Source organism: Anopheles bellator, chromosome X, assembly GCF_943735745.2.
Source record: "Anopheles bellator chromosome X, idAnoBellAS_SP24_06.2, whole genome shotgun sequence".
NCBI lineage: Eukaryota > Metazoa > Arthropoda > Insecta > Diptera > Culicidae > Anopheles > Anopheles bellator.
The window spans coordinates 1,767,265-1,785,870 of record NC_071287.1 but is presented as its reverse complement, the minus strand read 5'-3'; the positions used below and the strand labels follow the sequence as shown (position 1 = coordinate 1,785,870).

General features: G+C 50.6%; 1 protein-coding gene across 1 annotated transcript in view; it reads right to left on the bottom strand.

Moving 5' to 3' along the window:
- Positions 1–3,968: 3,968 nt before the first annotated feature.
- Positions 3,969–18,606, bottom strand: part of LOC131213255 (uncharacterized) — a 42,712-nt gene continuing 28,074 nt past the window's right edge. Inside the window, exons 2-9 of the mRNA XM_058207264.1 lie at positions 13,958–14,067; positions 13,743–13,838; positions 11,793–11,928; positions 11,581–11,714; positions 11,319–11,484; positions 9,000–9,423; positions 7,257–7,471; positions 3,969–4,162 (exon numbers count right to left, since the gene is read on the bottom strand). Coding sequence (XP_058063247.1) covers positions 3,969–4,162; positions 7,257–7,471; positions 9,000–9,423; positions 11,319–11,484; positions 11,581–11,714; positions 11,793–11,928; positions 13,743–13,838; positions 13,958–14,067 — 1,475 coding nt within the window. The remainder of the gene's footprint in view (positions 4,163–7,256; positions 7,472–8,999; positions 9,424–11,318; positions 11,485–11,580; positions 11,715–11,792; positions 11,929–13,742; positions 13,839–13,957; positions 14,068–18,606) is intronic.

The window sequence follows — 18,606 nt, the reverse complement described above, 5'->3', positions numbered from 1 at the left end:
GTGTGTTCTATAATTAGATTGCAAAAAAAAAAAACGCAAAGCAACAGGCAGCAGGATCTAGGAGTCGGGTGAGTAATCGGAAGTGCCAGAAAGGGGGGAGAGCAAGATACAGAAGAGCGAGTTTAAAGGTGTGTGTGCTGTGTGGCGGAACACTGAGACCTGATTATGACTAAACTTTAGGGGTAGACTTTTCCATTCGTCCTCGGTTTCGGTAATACAACCCCGATCAGCACAATGATCCGGTCCGGGCATACACCACAGTCCTACTGTGGTGGGACTTGAAAGGAATCATTTATTATGAGTTCCATTCCACGTTGTCAAACATTAAATTCGTAGAGAACGGAATTGTCGAGACAATTCGGTCAGAGTTGGCCAACAGAAGAGGTGTTCCATTAAAAGATTGTGAAAAACGATTGCTTTTCCGACGCTAAAAACCAAACCTTCTCGACTCGACTTCTATGAAGCTACCTTTCAGGCGACAACAAATTATGCAACAAAACGGTGCATATTTGACCCAAAAAATGGGCATCCCCCCTCCGGAAACATCTGAAACAAAGTTTAGTTCAAACAAAAATAATGGATTCCATTTGACCCAACCTAATGTGTGGCCCACAAATCAGCCAGCTTTTGGGCCAGTCCACGGAACCTTTCCGCAGGTCCCGCAGTTTAAAGCGTTGGGGTTGAGGCTGGATGGCGGCTGGAACTATCCCAACAACCCAACCCACTGCGTCCCTTCCAAATTGTGCGTCCGGCGTGAGGGTGTGTCTTAGCAAAGGCGCCCCACGATGCCTTAGGTGCTGACGTTCGCAAAACCTCCCCCTCTCACCCGTTGCCACTTCACCCTTCACAGGAGATAGCGGCGTGAAAGCTTTTCAGTGTTAGTGTCGGGTGTTTCGAGAATCGTTCGGTTCCTGGGGCCTTGCGTTTTCCTCGTGGAGTGTGGATCGTTCGGCCAACGAAACTTCCCTGCGGGCAGCATGTTTATTATCAATTTTATGATTATTATTAATTTCGTTTACTCTGGCGGCCCGCTCAATTAGGGGTGAAATTAAAAATCACCCTCTCCGTCCCCATTCCGTACTTTCCTCCTGTTCGTCCCATCCCTCGATATCTCGGCTTCAGCAAGGTTCACAGAGAGAGAGAGCGAGGGTGTATGTGTGGTGTTGTTTGTGATATGTTCAACATTAGGCCCCGCTCTCCGCCCCGCTCTCTTCAACCACCCCAACTCACCGTCCACGTGGCCCCCTGTCCGCCGCAATTTAGGGCTGTTCCACTTCCCAGTTAATGGGCTACGCTCTAATGAGATTGTCAACATTGCCACACGCTGATATGTGTTGGGAGGTGGGTAGGGGTGTGGGGAGGAGGGTTGTGAATTTTTGAGCTTTGCACACACCCACGCAAGCACCCTGAAATAACTAGCCCCCCGCACCACACCGGAAGAGCGTCAGGACGTCACCTCGGTTACACTCTGTTTGTTGCCATTCGGCAGGGTGTGGTCGACGTCGTCCCAAAACTGTTGCTGCTGGTCCAAAACTGCAGCCCACCCCGTGCCCGAGCAGTGGGAGGGGGAAGAACGGGGGACGGAGGGGGGCAAGCAACTGTTTCTGTCATGTTGGGAAACTAATTTTTCGAACTCAAAAGCCCCAGCCAACACCGCTGTTGACTGCTGTCGGGTTGGTCGGGCACAGACCGGGGGGGGATGATAGGGGAACGGGGCAAGGGTTACCTACTGGGGTGAAGTTCCAACCCGCTTCCGGTCAGCTTGGTGTACGGCGCAGTCGTTCCATAGACTGTAGTCTGGAGCCTGCCGTCAGCCGGTTCGCTGTTGTCGCTGCAGGACGAAGCAACAGTTCCCCAAACTGGTGACAGGTCCGAAACGAGAAAGGCGCGGAGCGAAAACGAACAACGTTTTTTTGTTGGTCTAGTCAGTGAAACAGATGACGAAAGTCGGTGACACTGACACCGAAAATGTTTACCCCTCGAAGTAAGGTCGGTAACGTTTGTCGTTGCCACGCAGATGGGCTCGGTTCAATTCCCCAGACAGGCGTGAGGTTAACAACCCCATCCGTAAAAGGGCCACAACGTTACAGTGAGCAACAGAGAGATTCACAGTGTGTCTCTGTTTGGAGTTGCAGGCGTCCTAGCCATTAGCCTAGTTTCATATTCCTAATCGGTGTCCTTTTTTCCGGGCCGTAAATCTGTGGTCTTAAGTCCGGGTATCGGTACGACTACGAATTGCTATATGTAACTTCACATTTTACTACCAAAGCAGTGTCCGGTGGCCCCACTCCAAACCACCTGTTTGGGGCGGAGGGCCAACGTAACGGTAGTATTATGGGCTCCTACATGTCTTAGGGCCCTTGTAGAGGCCGGCCCTGGGACGTTGGGGAGCTTGTATTCTTGTGTAAATGTTGCCACTCTGTACGAGTAGGAGAAGCAAGCTAGCAAGGATAGCATTTCTCTAATCCTCGTGTAATATGATTCAACAGGTTCGTAATCTCTACCGTTAAAGCCTCCAGCTGGTTATCCTAGGTAATGAGATCCCTTTTCACAGTGTATTCTAAGCTATTTCTTTACAACCCTACAATCCACTCCAAAAGATTTTTTCACCTTCACATCGGACTTTGTACAAGTGTTTAAAATGAGATAATATAAATTAGATAAAGAGCTGAAGGCTATCCTCGACGTGCTCTCATCTGATGTTTATAATTCTAGGGTTTGCTTTGGTTAGGCCAGATTAATTTCAGATAAGTGGTTCGGGCGGTACGGGCGCACCCCGATGCTCGCGGCTCGCGACACTCTGAACTAGTAAGTCTTGTGGTAAGAGACGCTAACAGCAGATTGCGTCCTTAACCCCCCCACACATTACCACGGTTTTGGATGTTATAAAAAGGATTTCGAGTAATCATCTCAAAGCAGCCGGAGAGGAGAGGGACGATAAACGGTAAGGGGGAGACCAGTTCCACCCTCTGGATGGTCCTCCGGATAAGAAGAAAAATAAATGTACCGTACTCCAGGGCAACACGGATAACAACATTGCGTGGCCGTCGGTCACCAACAAACTGATCCACGTACTATGCGGCGGAGAAGTATCCTGGGGATTTCTTGGAACTCCGCGGATACTTCTCCGCCACTCACAGACCCCGAGAGGATCCCGAGCGGCTTACAAATTATCGGCCGGAATGGTCATCCTAATGGTTATTTTCTGAATTACGTTCGTTCCAACTATTTTCGGCCCCGAAAATGGTCATCTTTAATTGCAGCCATCTTTCATCGATTTAATGCGTCGTTGTTTCGTCTGTTCCGGCGTCGTCTGTGGGTGTGTCGGTTATTGTTATTGTTGTTTGAAGCCAATAATTTGGCCGCTCGTCGGCCATTTGTCAAACCCTGCCCCTGCCTGCCTGTCTGCCTGCCTGTCGTACTTTTGTACGTTGAATTGGAATTGTGGACATTTCGGGCTTACCTTTGGCGTCGAAGATCTGTGAAGATCCTCTCCATATGGCTAGAGAGAAAGATGGATACAGAGGGAGAGAGAGAGAGAGAGCGAGATGGCGTCCTCGATCAGCGTAGCGTTCACCGGCGATGGGTTGATTGTGGCAATCGATTGTTTGAAGCGGGTTCACGGTGTCACGTACTCGTTGTTTAATGTAGCAACCTTCAGCAGTACGCAGCCAAGCTGTCACATTCACGGTTCGTAAGTATAATTTTCTATTGTGCGCGTCGATTGTTTCTGTGCCCTCTGATCCTGCATCTCCACGAAGCCACGAAAGCACAAATAAATGACACATGTTCACACAAACACACAAACGCACGCACACCAACACATGCATGGGACGAACCAGAAGAACGTGTGGTCGGGGAATACGAAAATACGGCGACGACTCTAGTGTCCGAGATGTCCGAGAGTGTTGGGGTCGCGCTGTCAGTCGCTTATTCACTCTGTAACTCTTGTTCTCTCTCTCTCCCGTTTAGGGCATCCATCGAGGCTGGATGCGATGGTGTACGATGGTAAGGGTTAGGAGAGCTCCCGCTGCCGCCATCGTCGAGCGGCTGCGGGCCGGGACCGCGTGGAAGCTGTTCTGGACGGCGCCCGAGTTCCCGAACGCAGCCATTCCGCTCATCGATGGCTGCGGCGATGTTTGATCGTTCTGCTCGATATCCACTGTCCGGCCCGGAGAGAAATGGAAGAGAGTGTAGAAGAATTGCATTACAGGACAATAAATATTTGGAAAGAGAAATTGTCCACCGAGAACCGAGCGGTGCTTAGCTGGAAAGTCGACGAAATGTGGGGTCCTTTTTCTGGGGGCTAATCGAAGAGCTTGGTAATTACCTCCAACCTCGAGAAGCACAGAACCTAGCTACTAACGACCGTTGCCACTGCACTAACTCAACAAACTCCGGAACACCCTTTCCCCTTTCTCAACTATGTGAATCGATACTGCTCCCTATGATCTCTTGGTAGTTTCTGGAACCTCGCTCGAACGCAATCAATTCTTGCATGTCTTGCAGACCACTTGGTTCAATGTCAACGAATCAGGAACAACGTGGATGCACTGGTATGCTCTTGGTGGAAGGAAAATTTTAATCATTAGTTGTTCGCCCACGGCATCACAAAATTTGAAGCATTTGTCAACTGTTTTCGGCGGACCCATCGTGCCCAGGGAGAAGAAAAAAACAAAATTAGTCTCGGGCGAGTTAAGCCTGATGACAAATGGAGCTCATTACTTTTATTTATTTACTTAGCGACAGTGAGGAAGAGAAAGAGTGAGAGCGAGAATGAGAGCGCAAGAGAGGGTCGGTCACGCACGCCTCAATTAAGCATGAGAACGAGACGGAAAACCAGCAACAAGTCGATTGCCCAGAGTTTGACCAAAGTGTGCCAAGAGTGTAGCGCATTAGTTGATGGATTGATTGTGGAAGTTGTCAAAATAGAAAGCGGCCTGGAAGCCAGACAGGAGCCCCGCGTACTGGATTTCAGCGTTCCCCGCCCCCGAAACCTTTAAACTCTGTTCGGTTAGCTTTTGGTGCTCACGAAAAAAAAAGATCATAGCACCGGCTGGCGTGGTGGTTGTTTGCCATTTTGTTACCACAAAAAAGGACACGCACAAGGCGAACCCGGTGATAAAACATGGTGACTCTGCGGGAACCCATTTTATGGCCCATGTTACTCGGAGCAGCCGCGGCAGCCGCGTAAATGGAAGGAAACACTAAAAAAAAAAGGAATAACAACGACAGCGTCTTCGGAGCGTCAAACACAATAGAGATGTCGCCCTCTCGTCGCACAATTCATCGTTTGTCTGGTGCTTCTTCTTCGTCTTCCTCTACTTAGTGCTGGGTTGCTGCTCGCTGGCGCCGGGTAATGGTGTTCCTGAGCCAATTGTTGTACGTCACTGTGTGGCGCCGGTGTGGCGGAAAGATTTTCGAAATAATGGCTCAGATGTGGCATTGAAAACAAACCGCACCCGAGAAACAGCGGGTGCAGAAGCGAAGGGATTACTTTTCGAAGTTCTGTGGCGCCACACCGTCACAGGGTTCCAACGGACCGACCGTGGAGAGCACTTCCGAAGCAGACGCAGAGCGCAGTTGACCTCCCCCGGAAGAAGGACACGTGCTTTGGATTCCGAAGTTATCAGTGTGGAAGTGAAGAAGAAAAGCCAGCCAGCCAGCCAGCCAATGGCCTGTCAGATACTGATGCACAATTGCGAAAGCCAAATAGCAAAACGTGAGAGTCTTTCAGTCGTGAGAGTCTCAAACAGCTTTTCACCAACAACAACAACTGGCCCGATTCCGTTGTCCACTTATTTTGTGGTCTTTTGGAACGGAAGCACGATAAAACATAAAATACATAGATTGAGAACATCCCTCTCCGACCAAACAGGAGCTGTGTATGTACGGAGTTCCTTGTTCTTTGGTAACAGCACGGATAGCAACAGCAACAAGATTTTGTTTTCATGAAAAGACAGCTTTACTATTTGTCTGCGTAGGTGTTGATTATACTGGACGACCGAAGAAGAATTTGCGGGCTGGTTCGCCCTCTGCTATTCTCATGACATGACCAATCCACCGGAGTCTGGCGAGGTGTATACGCTGCACAACAGCATCGCGCCCTGTTCTTCGTAAACTAAAACCCAATCCTAGGCAGAAATACGGCAGAAAAAAATATTAAAATACTCGCTGAACTCGAGGAAAACCCGTTACCGTTGACAGACTTTTTGCCCTTACTCGTCTACGATTTACTTCAGGTCGGAAAGGTTCGGGAAAAGGGATAGAAAGAACGGTGGAGACAGTTGAATAACTTCAGTTCTCTGCTCCCGACCCTACCCGAGAGCGAGTTCGGAACCTTGAAAGATACCCCTGTCATCTATATGCTTTGACAGGTTGCTGCCGCAGGTTCCTGGAGGCCGCCTGGAGGTTGTCATAACTGTTCGGAAACAGTACTTCGCGACCGAGATATGAAATAAGCCATGGTTCCACACATGTAGGTACTTCCATGTAGGAGTTGGAAGTAGTATTACTGGTCGCTTGGTTTCGCGTGTCGTGTACAAGTAAACAGTGTTGGTGTAGTGAGCACTTGTTGCTGGTGTGCTGGCGTCGCAAAAATAGTAGAAACTTTCCATTGATGGAACCGGCCAGGTCTTGCCAACAGACTCCACACGGACGGGTGGACGACACCGAGTACATGAAAAGTTATTGCGATGTGCTACGGAGCCACCGTTCCAAGTCACAAAAAGTTCCCCGGCTGGGGGTCGGGGACTCGATAGGTAGCTCTGCATTCTTGTGCCACTCTCTTGCTCTCTCTCGCTCTCTCTCTGGGCTAGGCGGAAGGTCTGCGAATGTCGCGCCCATTCCAACGTGAATTCCATCAGGAACGGGCAAAAGGCATGATGCCAGGCGTACCCTTGACGGTGCTTGGCGTTGTAGAGCTGACGATCGCATACTCTGCGAACGAAAGTAAACGGCACGTAGTTGGCATGTTTGGGTTTCACTTTGTCAGTTCTTGGCATTTGTTCAAAGCAATTCCACGGGAAGCACCTCCGATCTTACACCAGGTCCGGAATTGAGAAACTCCGGAAAGGTGGCGCGAACGGTGGAAGTGAGAGCATTGACCACATCGGCCACAAAGGTGCATTCTGTCGGAGTGTCCAAACTGTTCCGTTTCCGGATTCCAAAATCTTTCCCAATCCCAACTTGGACACAAAAGTTCCAAGGTCTGGTCAGGTGTTCCTCAGCTTGGAAGGCGGGTCTTGGATACTCACGCTTGATGAGGGACGTCTTGTAGTCGGCGTACTGCTCGCCTGGCTCGACATGGGCAGGAATCGTGGCCAGACAGGTGATCTCTATCCGGCCCAGGTTGTTCGTCAGCGCCTCGGTGATGCGAAGCGATAGTTGGCTGTAGCTCGCCGACACCCGATGGCTCTTGCGGTTTTCACCGTCGATCACGTGCCGCCTGTACTTGTGTTCGTAAGAGTTACTGCAAAAGAGAGAGAGAAAGGAAATACGTGAGAAGATAGCAAAATACGAGATGAGTGGTCGCCTCCGCAACTCTCTCTCTCGGACGACGTCAAACGCTTGTGCGGTGCGGGGGCCATTAATTAAACCTTCTGCCAGACTGTGCACCGCAGGGATTTCAATAAAACGGGGAAAAAAACCAGCTCGCTACCGTCGTGTATGGTGGTGATGATATAATTACACGCCGAGTGTGACAATGTTCGACACGATGTTCGAAGCGGTTTGCGTTACTCGTGTTACTCGTGTATGGTAGGTCCGGTGTTACATGCCGGTTGCCGGTGGCAATTACGGCGCCATTCGAGTCATGGACATGCTGGGCTCAATAGTAAACACGGTACGGCAGAAACTGAATCTACCGAATTGTACTGAATTTTAATACCCTCAGCTGTCGCTACTTTTCCCGGTCTCGGATGGTGATTCTCACAAGTCTGACAACTAGTTGCAGTCCGTAAGTCGCTAATGAAGTGTATGAACATCAATCTCGCCGTGAAATTTATTCTATAAGCCGTAATCCATCGCTCGCTACGACTGCGCTTGGTCCTAAATCCGAATAAAAAAAGTGAGACCTGAAAGAGACCGAAGTTGTTGCGTTCCGAAACGGGCAAGTGGCAAGGCAAGGCTAGCCGAAAAACAGGACCGCGCCTGGGCTATTTCTGGACACAGTTTGATTTCGCGGGCCCCGTACGCTACAGGGCTTACTTGATGATGATTTGGTTTTTAAATTTATGTTGTTAATAATTAATAGCTTATTTCGTGTGCCACACCGACCGTCCGTCCAGCTTGTTGTGTTGGGGCCGCGGAGATGCATAAAAAATGCAAATCGTGTGCGAACAGGACGATGGTGCGTGGAAACTCATAAAAAAGGCGAACGGTGCGAAAAAATGAACCAAGAGAGAGAGCGAAACACCATTCAAACTCACGTAGCTCGCAACAAACAAACTCACTGAATGAAGTTGCGAATGGGGTAGCTAGGAGGAGGATGGTGGTGAAGATAAAGTGGAGAATCCTAGGCACAGAATGACAGACTTTCGCCCATCAATCTACCGTACGGCGGGCTGGTGGGCGACTTCGTCTTAAATTGGCAGCTCGATAAGTTATAGCTTCTAGCGCCGGCTAGATAGTCAGCTGAGCAGCTGACCGATGAGGGCAACAACAAGAGTCCCTGGCGCAGTCCACTAATTCGCTTCGATCTCTGGTCCTGGAGCCAGTAATTCCGGCTCCAGCGCGTTGCTCGCAGTGTAATAAATTGTAAACAATTTTCTGCCTACCAACAACATCGATGTGCATTAATAAGACTTGCTTGGCATTAGCAAGGCCATCGCCAAGGTATTGGTCCCGTGTAGGTCCTCGAGGTCCCAGAGCTAGAGTTGCTGTTGCCGTGGCGCAGCTACGGAAAACGCGCCGTGGATCCCATTGACTGGTGCTGGTGGTGTTGCCACCCCGGTCCATACCCCAAATAGAACCCCGCCCACCCTCTCCTGCCCACTTACCGGTGCTTCCGGTAGCCGTTGTCGTAGTGTTGCTGCTGCTGCTGCTGCTGCTTATTGTCATAGTACTGGTGATAGTAGTCGTTGCGTTGCCAGGTTTTCTTGTCGTGCTCCTCCACCAGGACATCGGGACTGGCCCCGGGTCCGCCGAGCAGGGGCCCGGCGCCGAGGGCCCCGAGCCCCGCCATCCCCCCCAGGCTGCCGTACGACGGGCCACCGAACGCGCCGTTGATTAGACCGATCGTGCTGCCGCCGCTGCGCTCCCGGCCCGGATGGTGCATCTTGATGCCGTAGTTGTAGCCACCGTCGTAGCTGTAGCCCACGTTCGGCTGAATCTCGAACACCCCGCCCGTGTAGCTACCACCTCCGTTGCCACCACCCAGCCCCATTGAGCTCGTCGATTTCGGCAGCAGCTCGTTCTCCACGGCTAGAGAGAGAGCGAGAGAGAGAGAAAGGGGTTAGAAATATTGCTCCTGAGCGCACCGGCCGATATAACGATGTCCATAACAAGACGCTAGGAACTGGAAAAAGGAGAAAATAATCTGTCACGTCGAATACGGTTATACCACGACACCGAGGGTTATTTATTTTAACACATGGGCTGAAAAGTCCTAAGCCTACGGTAGAAAATGTGTTTTTTTTTTCAAACTTCTCCTTACTCATTGACGTCCTCTCCACATCGAGAGCCACTCAATCGTTCCCCAGTGCCGCTAAATCAGACTGACGTTCGAAACGTTTAAAGACTAACGTTCGAAATTAACAAATTAAAAATTAGACAGATTTAAATAGATTTAAATCGAAACATTTTCATCACAATTATTTTGATACCTAACTGTGGCGACAGCCGATGCGTAACGTAATATTTTTGACATTAACGATTAATGCCAAACTACGCTACGCTACTGTCAAAACGTTTACGGCTCGGCCGAGGCGTAAACCCCGAGCGTAAATACTTTTTGCATACGCTTTGCTTACAAACAGAGGATAATTTAAGTTCTTATTTGCCGGTATAGCAACAAAATAAAAAAGAAAAACAACAGAAAATAATATTCAGAAATCAATTTATTTCTCTTCTATTTCTATTTTCTCGGATCAAAAACACGAACGTAAACACGTTTCACATTTCGTTTTTAGATTTTTGCTGCCACACGAAGCGTAAACAGTTTGACATTAATAATTAATTTTACGTCAGTTTTCACGCTTCGTGTAGCGCCACAGTAAGACTTAGTAAATAGCCGCAATCCCAAAGGGAACGATGATGATGAATGATGAATGCCTCAAAATAGGCCTCCTTTAAAATGATAACCTTCTTCGTTCGAGCGAAATTTCCCGAAAGTTTCTGTTCATGAATTTAAAGCCACCCCTTTTTATATCCTTACAATTGTATTGTCATTGTGTTAAAAATAAGAAAGGTAGTGTCACTCGTAGCAACATTACCCTCTCAAATTCATGAGATGAAATATTAGTAGCTTTCTTGTGAAGGTTAGTACCAACTGGAAAAAACGACGAATGCAATAAGCTCAGAACCCCGTTATGTGTTAGGCTCGGGACTTTTCAGCCCATCCGTTATTTGTATCTCTCAACCACGTCCTCTTGGCCGGTATCAAGCCAAGCGGACTGCTATGAGAGACGAAAAAAAAAACGATGACTATCCATCCATGCATAACGACACGATTTCCGTGACGAGAAACGTGAACCGTTGCCCCCCTCCCACCCACACCGTGTAATACCTTTCACGGTGCCGCCACGACACTACTTTCCGAAGTCCCCGAAGGTAGCGTGCAGTAGTGCATTTATTTACATCTCATTTACCGTTCACCGCCACCGACGCTCATTATGGTCCTCCCGGGCGTGTGTCAAGTTCACGTGCAGGACCCAGGAACGAAGTGTTTTTAGTCCACTCCACGCAACAAGTCCCCGGAACCCGGAACCCGGAACTACGGAACCACCGTCTCCGTTGGGCCTTCTTTAATGATGATGATGGTTCCCGAAGCGGCGCACGCGAAACAAAACTTGTCACCCTCCTTGCGTAGAACCGGGCAGAACTAGTTTCCAGCCGGTGGATTGCGTCATCATCCCCCAAAAAGCCGATACGGCGAAGCACCGTCATTGACCACCGGACCGCTGTCAATCAACCGAGACCCATCGGTGGCCCATCGGTAATCGGCGAAAGAAAACCGAATGAAAACCAAACAACAACAGAGCGGGGGAAAAAAAAGGACCAACGACTGTGGTGACTTGTGGTGCGAGCCCTATTTAGCGTCAATTGTTTGTCCAGAGGCGCCCCGGACGACTTGCTGGACGACTGGGACTGGGGCCTACCTTTGGTTCGCTGCTTCAGCTCCTTCAGGCTGCCACTGACGGACGGGCTGCCCCCGGAGCCGACGAGCTTCCCGTGGTGAAGCACGGCGGACGATGGCTGGCTCAGCTTCGACCGGTGGCTGTTCTTCGACGTGTGGTGTAACGGCCGGATATGGACATCCTCCACCTGGGGGTCGAGAAAAGAAAACCGCCCCGAACCGGGACGGGACACACGGGTCAGAGGAGTGGCGTGATAGGCGACGTCGTTGCGCTGCGCCGTTACCTGTTTGCCGTTAATTAGCCAGGTTATGTGTGGCTGCGGTCGGGCTCTCGACGTGGTGCAATTAGCGATGAGGGTGTCGCCATAATAGAGCTGCTTCTTCGCGAACTCGATCGTCGGTGGCCCTTTCTGTGGAACTGTCCGGCGAGAGGACGAGAAAATGTGATCCATGTCAGCGGAGGCTACCAGGCGACGCTAGGATGGGTAAACCTTACGCATTACGTGCAGCATTTCGTCGTTGGACGCCTTGGTGAAGATGGGGGTGTCGGTCGAGACCTCGCAGTAGTACGAACCGCTCGCATCGTAGTCCACGTTCTTCAGGGTCAGCGTCGACGGAGTCACCTTTTTCCACTATCAGGGGGCGAGAGGAAGAAAGAAAGAGAGAGCCCAATAGGAGATAATTATCGGGCGGGGGGGGCCATAAATAGCGCGCGAATGGTTTATGATCCGGAAGCGTTCCAAAGGGACTCCTAGGGCACCCGGGCCGGTTCTCTTTCCGGAACACGTGAGAATCAATTTGGGCAGCGCGGGGGGCGCGGGTCGGGCAAGCTAATGTTCCGTTTAGGTGTTCCGTCCGGTTTAAGACCGGACCGTGGAACCCATTACGTGGACGCCGGTGGGAACGCCTGGTCCGCCTGGTAATAGGCCCACCGGAGTGGGCCCTCCAAACGAAGAAGCCGAAGGCCCGTAACGAGCTTCCGCCAGTGACAGCGTGGACCCGCGTTTATGGGCCAACCGCGAGGTGGCCCCGGTGTCGGCATTCATTATCTGGCCCACCGCCCCCGCCCTGCTTCGGTGTGCGGGAATGGCATCCGGTGCGTCGTATCGCGAGAGTATGATTTGTCGTGGCGCCCCATTTGGCCCTTTTTTGGATGCTCTCGATCCATAAAACACGACGGTGGCGACGACCTATAGGAGTACTGTTTTCTGTGGAACTTTTCTATAGGTCTTTTTCGTCCACAGTATGAGTTTTCTCTACAGGTTTTTTGATATGCTAGCGTCCACACTAGCAGCTTTTGGGCGAAAAATTCCGTGAGCTCCAGTGAGTGAAATGACAGTTCGTTTGTTTTTGATTTGATTTTTCAGTTTCCTTTCCTTCTCCTTCTAGTGCCATTTTTGTCAAAATTTAATCCGTTGCCGAAAAACTAGCCATATTTTGGGAGGGCAAAACCAAACTTGCCGAAATTTGGCTTCAACGTTCACATGCGAAAAAATGCGTGAAATATTTCATGAACATAAGACACTCAAAAGCAGCTCAAAGTAACTCACGGAACTCTAGCAAAAGTTTAATAGTTTCTTGGCCTGCCATACATGTTTACCAAGTTTCTCATACTGTGGACCATGGACCAGTATGAATATTAAAAATGTCTCTGGTGCAGGCCAAGACGGCACAGCGGCTATAGTGCCAAAGAAGAATAATTTCTGGAGGTTTCTATCAGGTCTATAAGTTAATTCGGGTGGTTTTTATTCGTCATCTGGAACCTAAAACACATGACTACCCTCATGAAAGTATTGTCATTTGAATGAAAGTATTTGTCATTTTGCAAAATCAGCTTATCATATCTTTTATCCCATTCTCGTCGTTTCATGGCCAGAACTTTGCTTCAAATGCATTAAATGTTGTTAATGGGATTGTCCTTCAGTAAATTCCTGAGGTTCTGAAAGCTCATGGTGCACCACACTTTTCGTATCCCACCATATGCACATCATAACCGTTGCAAAGTGAATATTTCGCTTTGGTTGCGATGGGACCTGGTTCACCAGGCCTTTTTGCAGTTAGGATTTTTATACTAGCTCCCCTTTTCATCACCAGTGACGATTCGGTACAAGAATCTCTTTTTTCTGCCGTGCAAGCAGTAATGAAAAAGTGCTCCCTGTAAAAACACTCTTCTAGGATCAAAACTTGACAAGTTTAAATGCTTGCAACAGGTGACCAAACAATCTATACTACGTTAGGTTCGTAATGACAGTAGCTATCGGACACATATTTCATTAAAAAAATATTTCTTATATTTAGTGCCATCCATTGTAAAGCCGCAAGAATTAACTCCTAGACCGAACATTTGTGAGGAACTACAGGAAAATTTGCTGGGTTTTGGAAATCCTATCTAGGGTCTATCTAGGATGGAAGGGTTCTACACGCTGGACGACCGACGACAACTTACGTCAATCTCTGCGCCCGGTATGCTGTAGTTCCGGTACGGTGGACTTCGTCCCTTGATGTACTCGAAGATCTTGCTCTCCTCCTTCAGGAACGTTACCTACGGACGCGAAAAGCGAATACAGGCATTAGCTGACCACGGACGCCATCCAATTAGTGGGGGCCCAGGCCCTCCCCGGGGTGATTCCGTGTATTGCTAGCACCACGACAACGACTTACCTTGTAAAGGATGTCGGGCAGCACATCATTTTCGCAGTACAACGCCACGGCGCTGCCCCGCTCGACGTACTTCTTCACCACCAGCTGCACGTTGACGGTGGACTGCCCGTCTGTGGCGGAGATGGCGATGATGATAAAAACGACAGGTAAGACAATGACAAGAGTTTGTTAAAAAAATGTGTCGGCCACGAGAGAGACATATAATGTTTTTTTTGGTGACTGCGCGTGTTTAGTGTGGGTGGGAGTGTGTGCTGTTGACAACAGATCGTTCGGAGAATGGAATCGACGGGGCAATTCCAAGAACCACCAACGCCAAACATCGCTTCATGATGGCCTTCACCCTGACCAGGAATTTGTTGGCGGAGTCTACTTAATTCCCCCGAAAAATACCCGGATCCTAAACGATGGATTGTCTTGGCGAAAGTCATGAAGACGAACTGCAGAAGCTAGTAGGCACTCGGTCTGTAGCGGTACTCGGCGGTCTGATGGCACCCGGACCATTCCCGGACCTGAAGTGAGATTCTCTGCCAACGCAAGGACCCGGGCAGACAGACACAAAAAATAGACAGCCCCACACACAGCTCCGGACGGTGGACAGCAGGATGATACAATGCTGCAGGGTGTCACTCATTTACATATATATGTATAATTCATTTATCGGCAGCTGCGTTGGCGAGATGATGGCGATGGTCCCTGGGCGTAGGACGCGTATCGCACAATCGGAGAACGGCCCTGGTGTGTATGTTTGTTGTATGTTGTGAAGACAGAGCGTCCCCAGGACCCCCCCAGGGGAATGCGCAATGACATCGCTGCTGTATGTACTACTGCTGTGACCGGGAAACCGAGTTTTACCTAAGCGAGTTGAGCAAACCTGGCCAGGAAGCCGAGAGCACAAGTACAATTCCCGGACTTCTGGGCAAGCCGCCTGGAACGCTTCATACGAATTGGAAATGACCAACAAACGTGTGGGTCCTGGCAAATGTGATGAAGTTTCCCTCCTCATTCTCTCTTACATACACTTCTTGGCCAGCCTTGAGTCTGGAGGAAGACCCAGCCCAGCCTAGGCTCAGAAGATGCGAGAATCCTTATAGTCCTTCGATTGCTTCGGGCCGTAGTCGTCTCGTGATCTCGACAACATATTGATTTCTTATGCCCTACAGTTGAAGGTGCAGTGGAATGGGATGGTATGGAGATGGTAGGTACTCAGCGAGATCGGTTATCGATTATGAATTACTCCAAGCCCCTAGCACCTCGGTAGCACCCATTTCCCCATGCCTACGAACCACTGCCTCGCAACGGAAGCGGAAGTGGTTCGTTCGGAGAGAGACAGAGAGAAAGAAAGACCGAGAGCGCGAGAGAGAGAGAGAGAGAGACAGCATGGCAAGTAACCGCGATTTCCGAAACGCGTTAAATACCATACGCGCGGGAATCCTTGGGATCCTGCTGTCCCATCTGTGTTGTCGATTCGGGTCGACGACGCCCAGGCACATCAGCTGAGCCCTGAGGCTATGCCGGGGTTGCGGCGGAACTCTACTCCCCCCAAACCGGACGTAGCCACTTCTTCCGTGGAACCGTGGAACTAACGGAACCGGGTATCAGGGATACTCTCAGCTCGGAGCCTCATATGAGCTGAACTTTCTGGCGTAGCAAATTAGCGCAACATGATGTTGGCCGCAAGGGGGGGGGGGAGGGATGGCTCATTACGGAAGCGAGTTGGGAGGTCAAATGTCAAAAGTCAGGTTTTCATCAGGCCCATCCCATGTCGCCACGGTGATGTCAGGTCGATCACTCTGTTTACCACCTTGTTTACCGTTTAATCGGTTTTGACGTTTCGGTTCCGTCCAGCGCCTTCCTAGAGGTCCGAAATTTAATTAACAGCCGCGCTCGCCTGCCCAGTGGGGGGGCCAGCTTTATAGGATAGTCTTTAACGCTCATCGTTGTCACGCAATTCCCTTGACCGAGATGTATCAGGAGTGGCGTTCACCGTCCGTCCGTAAAAACACAACGTTACAGAAAGCAACACTGAGATAGTGTTTCTTTCTGTGTGTCGCGGGGTAAGATCAGCGCTCGGGAGTGGTAATTGCCGGATAAGGAGCAGAATCAATTATCACACGGGGTAGGCGGGCCACAGGAAGAGTGTCCTTTTTCGGCTGACTTCCGCATCGATAATGTTATGATCAATGAATAATGAATGAATAATTCCATGTCGCGGAGTTTCTTGTTCCCACATATCTACATAACCCCCTTCGCCCCCTTCTCCTCCCTCTACCAGCTCATGTCCTGGGGCGGGCCTCGCCCTACAACCCTTGTTTTCTGGGGGGGGGGGGCGCCGAAAACGAAGCGAAACTTGATTATTTTTGGTGGCCATCGCCGGTGGCCGGGGCGATGGGGCGATGGGCTTCCTCTAATGGGAAACTTTATCGACCCCCCGCCAACCCCCTCCCCGCCCCGTTAGCGGTGGTGTTGTCGTCCGTCGTCGTCTCGTCGTCGTTACTCTCACACGGAGGAGCACGACTGGTGGGAAGGTGTCAGGACACGGGGGCTGATCCCATTCGCAATGGCACTGTGGTGGGTTCCTGGGACGCTGCTGCCGCTGTGTTGGTCGGGCCGTAAAAAATGTGTTGATGAGGAAAGCGCAAAATATAGGCAGCGCACGGCCACCAGCAGCCTGCAGGTGCCATCATGCACAGCAGATGAACCCCACCCCACCGAAAAAGGACGACGAAGACGACGCCGGGCGATGTCTCAGAGCAGGGCGCGTGTGGAGAGCGCCTAAGCTGCCAGTTATTGCTGTTCTTTTATTATTTGAGATTTTCTTCGTTTAGCTGGCGGGGATTTTTGGGCGTGTGGAATGCCAACGAGCGAGAGAGAGGAGGGGGGGGGGGGGGGGATAGGGTGTGGGTGCCGAAGGAAAGCATACGACACACACACAACCACACACAGATAGGCTCGTGCAAACTTTGGGCTCGAAGATGCCGAGCGCGCCGAGGACGCGGCCGAAGGATGTCAGGGAGTAGCGTCAGGTCCGCTCTACATTTCCACATCTCTGTATGCGTTCCGTCATGTTTTATTCCAGTTCTCGAGTTCCTGTTCCTGCTGTTGGCCGCCCTTTCCATCACCTTGGGCCGCGTTGAAATGGGAGAACGAAAGACACGGAACGGTGACGGTGACGGTGAGCTTTAGGCAATCAATATGCATCGAGCGGGAACGTAACGGGCCAAGGATTCATGAGCGGCGGAAAAGCGCCTGAAATGGACCCACCCCGTCCCCGTCCACCCTTCCTCCTCAGCCCACCCCACGAATCGGGCCGTAGCGGGTCGAGGAGCCCGTGTCACGATTTTGCCATTTTCTTTCACGCTCCACGCTCGCGCCGCCGCCATCATGCGGATACGCGATTTGGTTCCCCCCCTCCCCGTTCGCCAGCCCTCCCCAGGCCGCCTTCCCGGGCACTATTACCTGCCTCCCATGCTTTCCACCCACCAACGCAATTTCCGCGACGGGGAGACCGCGGGCCATTTTCGTTCGGGCCGAGTGGACCTCCAACATTGCATTGTATCCGGCACCATCACCACCGCCGGGCTGTTGCTTGTTTTCCGTTTCGTTCCTGGTTCACACCCAGTCCGCCTCCCCCCCGATTGAGGCAGCTTTTTTTTTTTCTCTCCCTTTTGCGAGGCCTTGCGTGGATTTACGCGACGCCCAAGACTAGGCCTGTAGCTAATTTTCGATTTTCCTGCTTCCTGAACCAGACCCCCCCCCTCCCGTGGGCCCCCATCTCGCTCCCCATCTTTTGCTTGCGCTCGAGATGATCCGCTTAAAAAAAAAGGATCATCACACTCGGGTAGCGCGGGTAGCTTCAGGATTTCGCGCGCGGGGCCGGGTGTCGATGCAATTATTAGTGGGGTGGTGAGGAGGGGGGGGGGGGGGGCTTGGGGGAAAATGTGAACCAGACGTCGCCGTCGTCCTTTGCTTCGGTGGCGAGGCTTTTCCCTTTGCGGGTTGTTCTCTTGTTCTCTCTTCGCGCTTGGCGAGCAGCCATGCTCTTTCGTCCTGGAAATGCTCGAGGAAATGTTCCACCGCCAGTTGGCCACGCTCCAGCTAAATAATCAACAGAAGACCCAGCGAACGAAAACGAAAACGCCCATTCCACCTCCCCAAAAAAAAAGAAAAGAAAGGAGCACACAGACGATCAACAGATCAAACACTTGTTGAGAGTGTTGCTGTGGCTCGAAGTCACAACGCTCACGGGAACGTGCGGAAAGGGTTCCTTTGTTGTGTAGTTGCTGTGTGCACGCTTATCGTACGGTCCAATCACACAGATCCTTCGCTCAACAGCGCTCCTCAGCGCTGTATGAAAAATTCTCCCTCCTCAGACATACAAAATCACATCACAAAAACTCTAAATTAATTCTTTGTTGTCCCCCGTAGCCGTGTAGCCCTGCTGTTGTTGGGTGTTTTCTCACATTTAACAACTGTTTTTTTTTCTTCTAGCTGAAATTATTATATTATTATTAATACATTCTTTTTATATTATTATTATTGTGCCTGGTTAGTTTTTTGTTTTTCGATGAGCCTGATTTCTTAACAAATGGGCTCCGAAAAGCCGGCTGCTGTTCCCTCCCCAGTATTTTGTCCAAACTGATCAGAACACA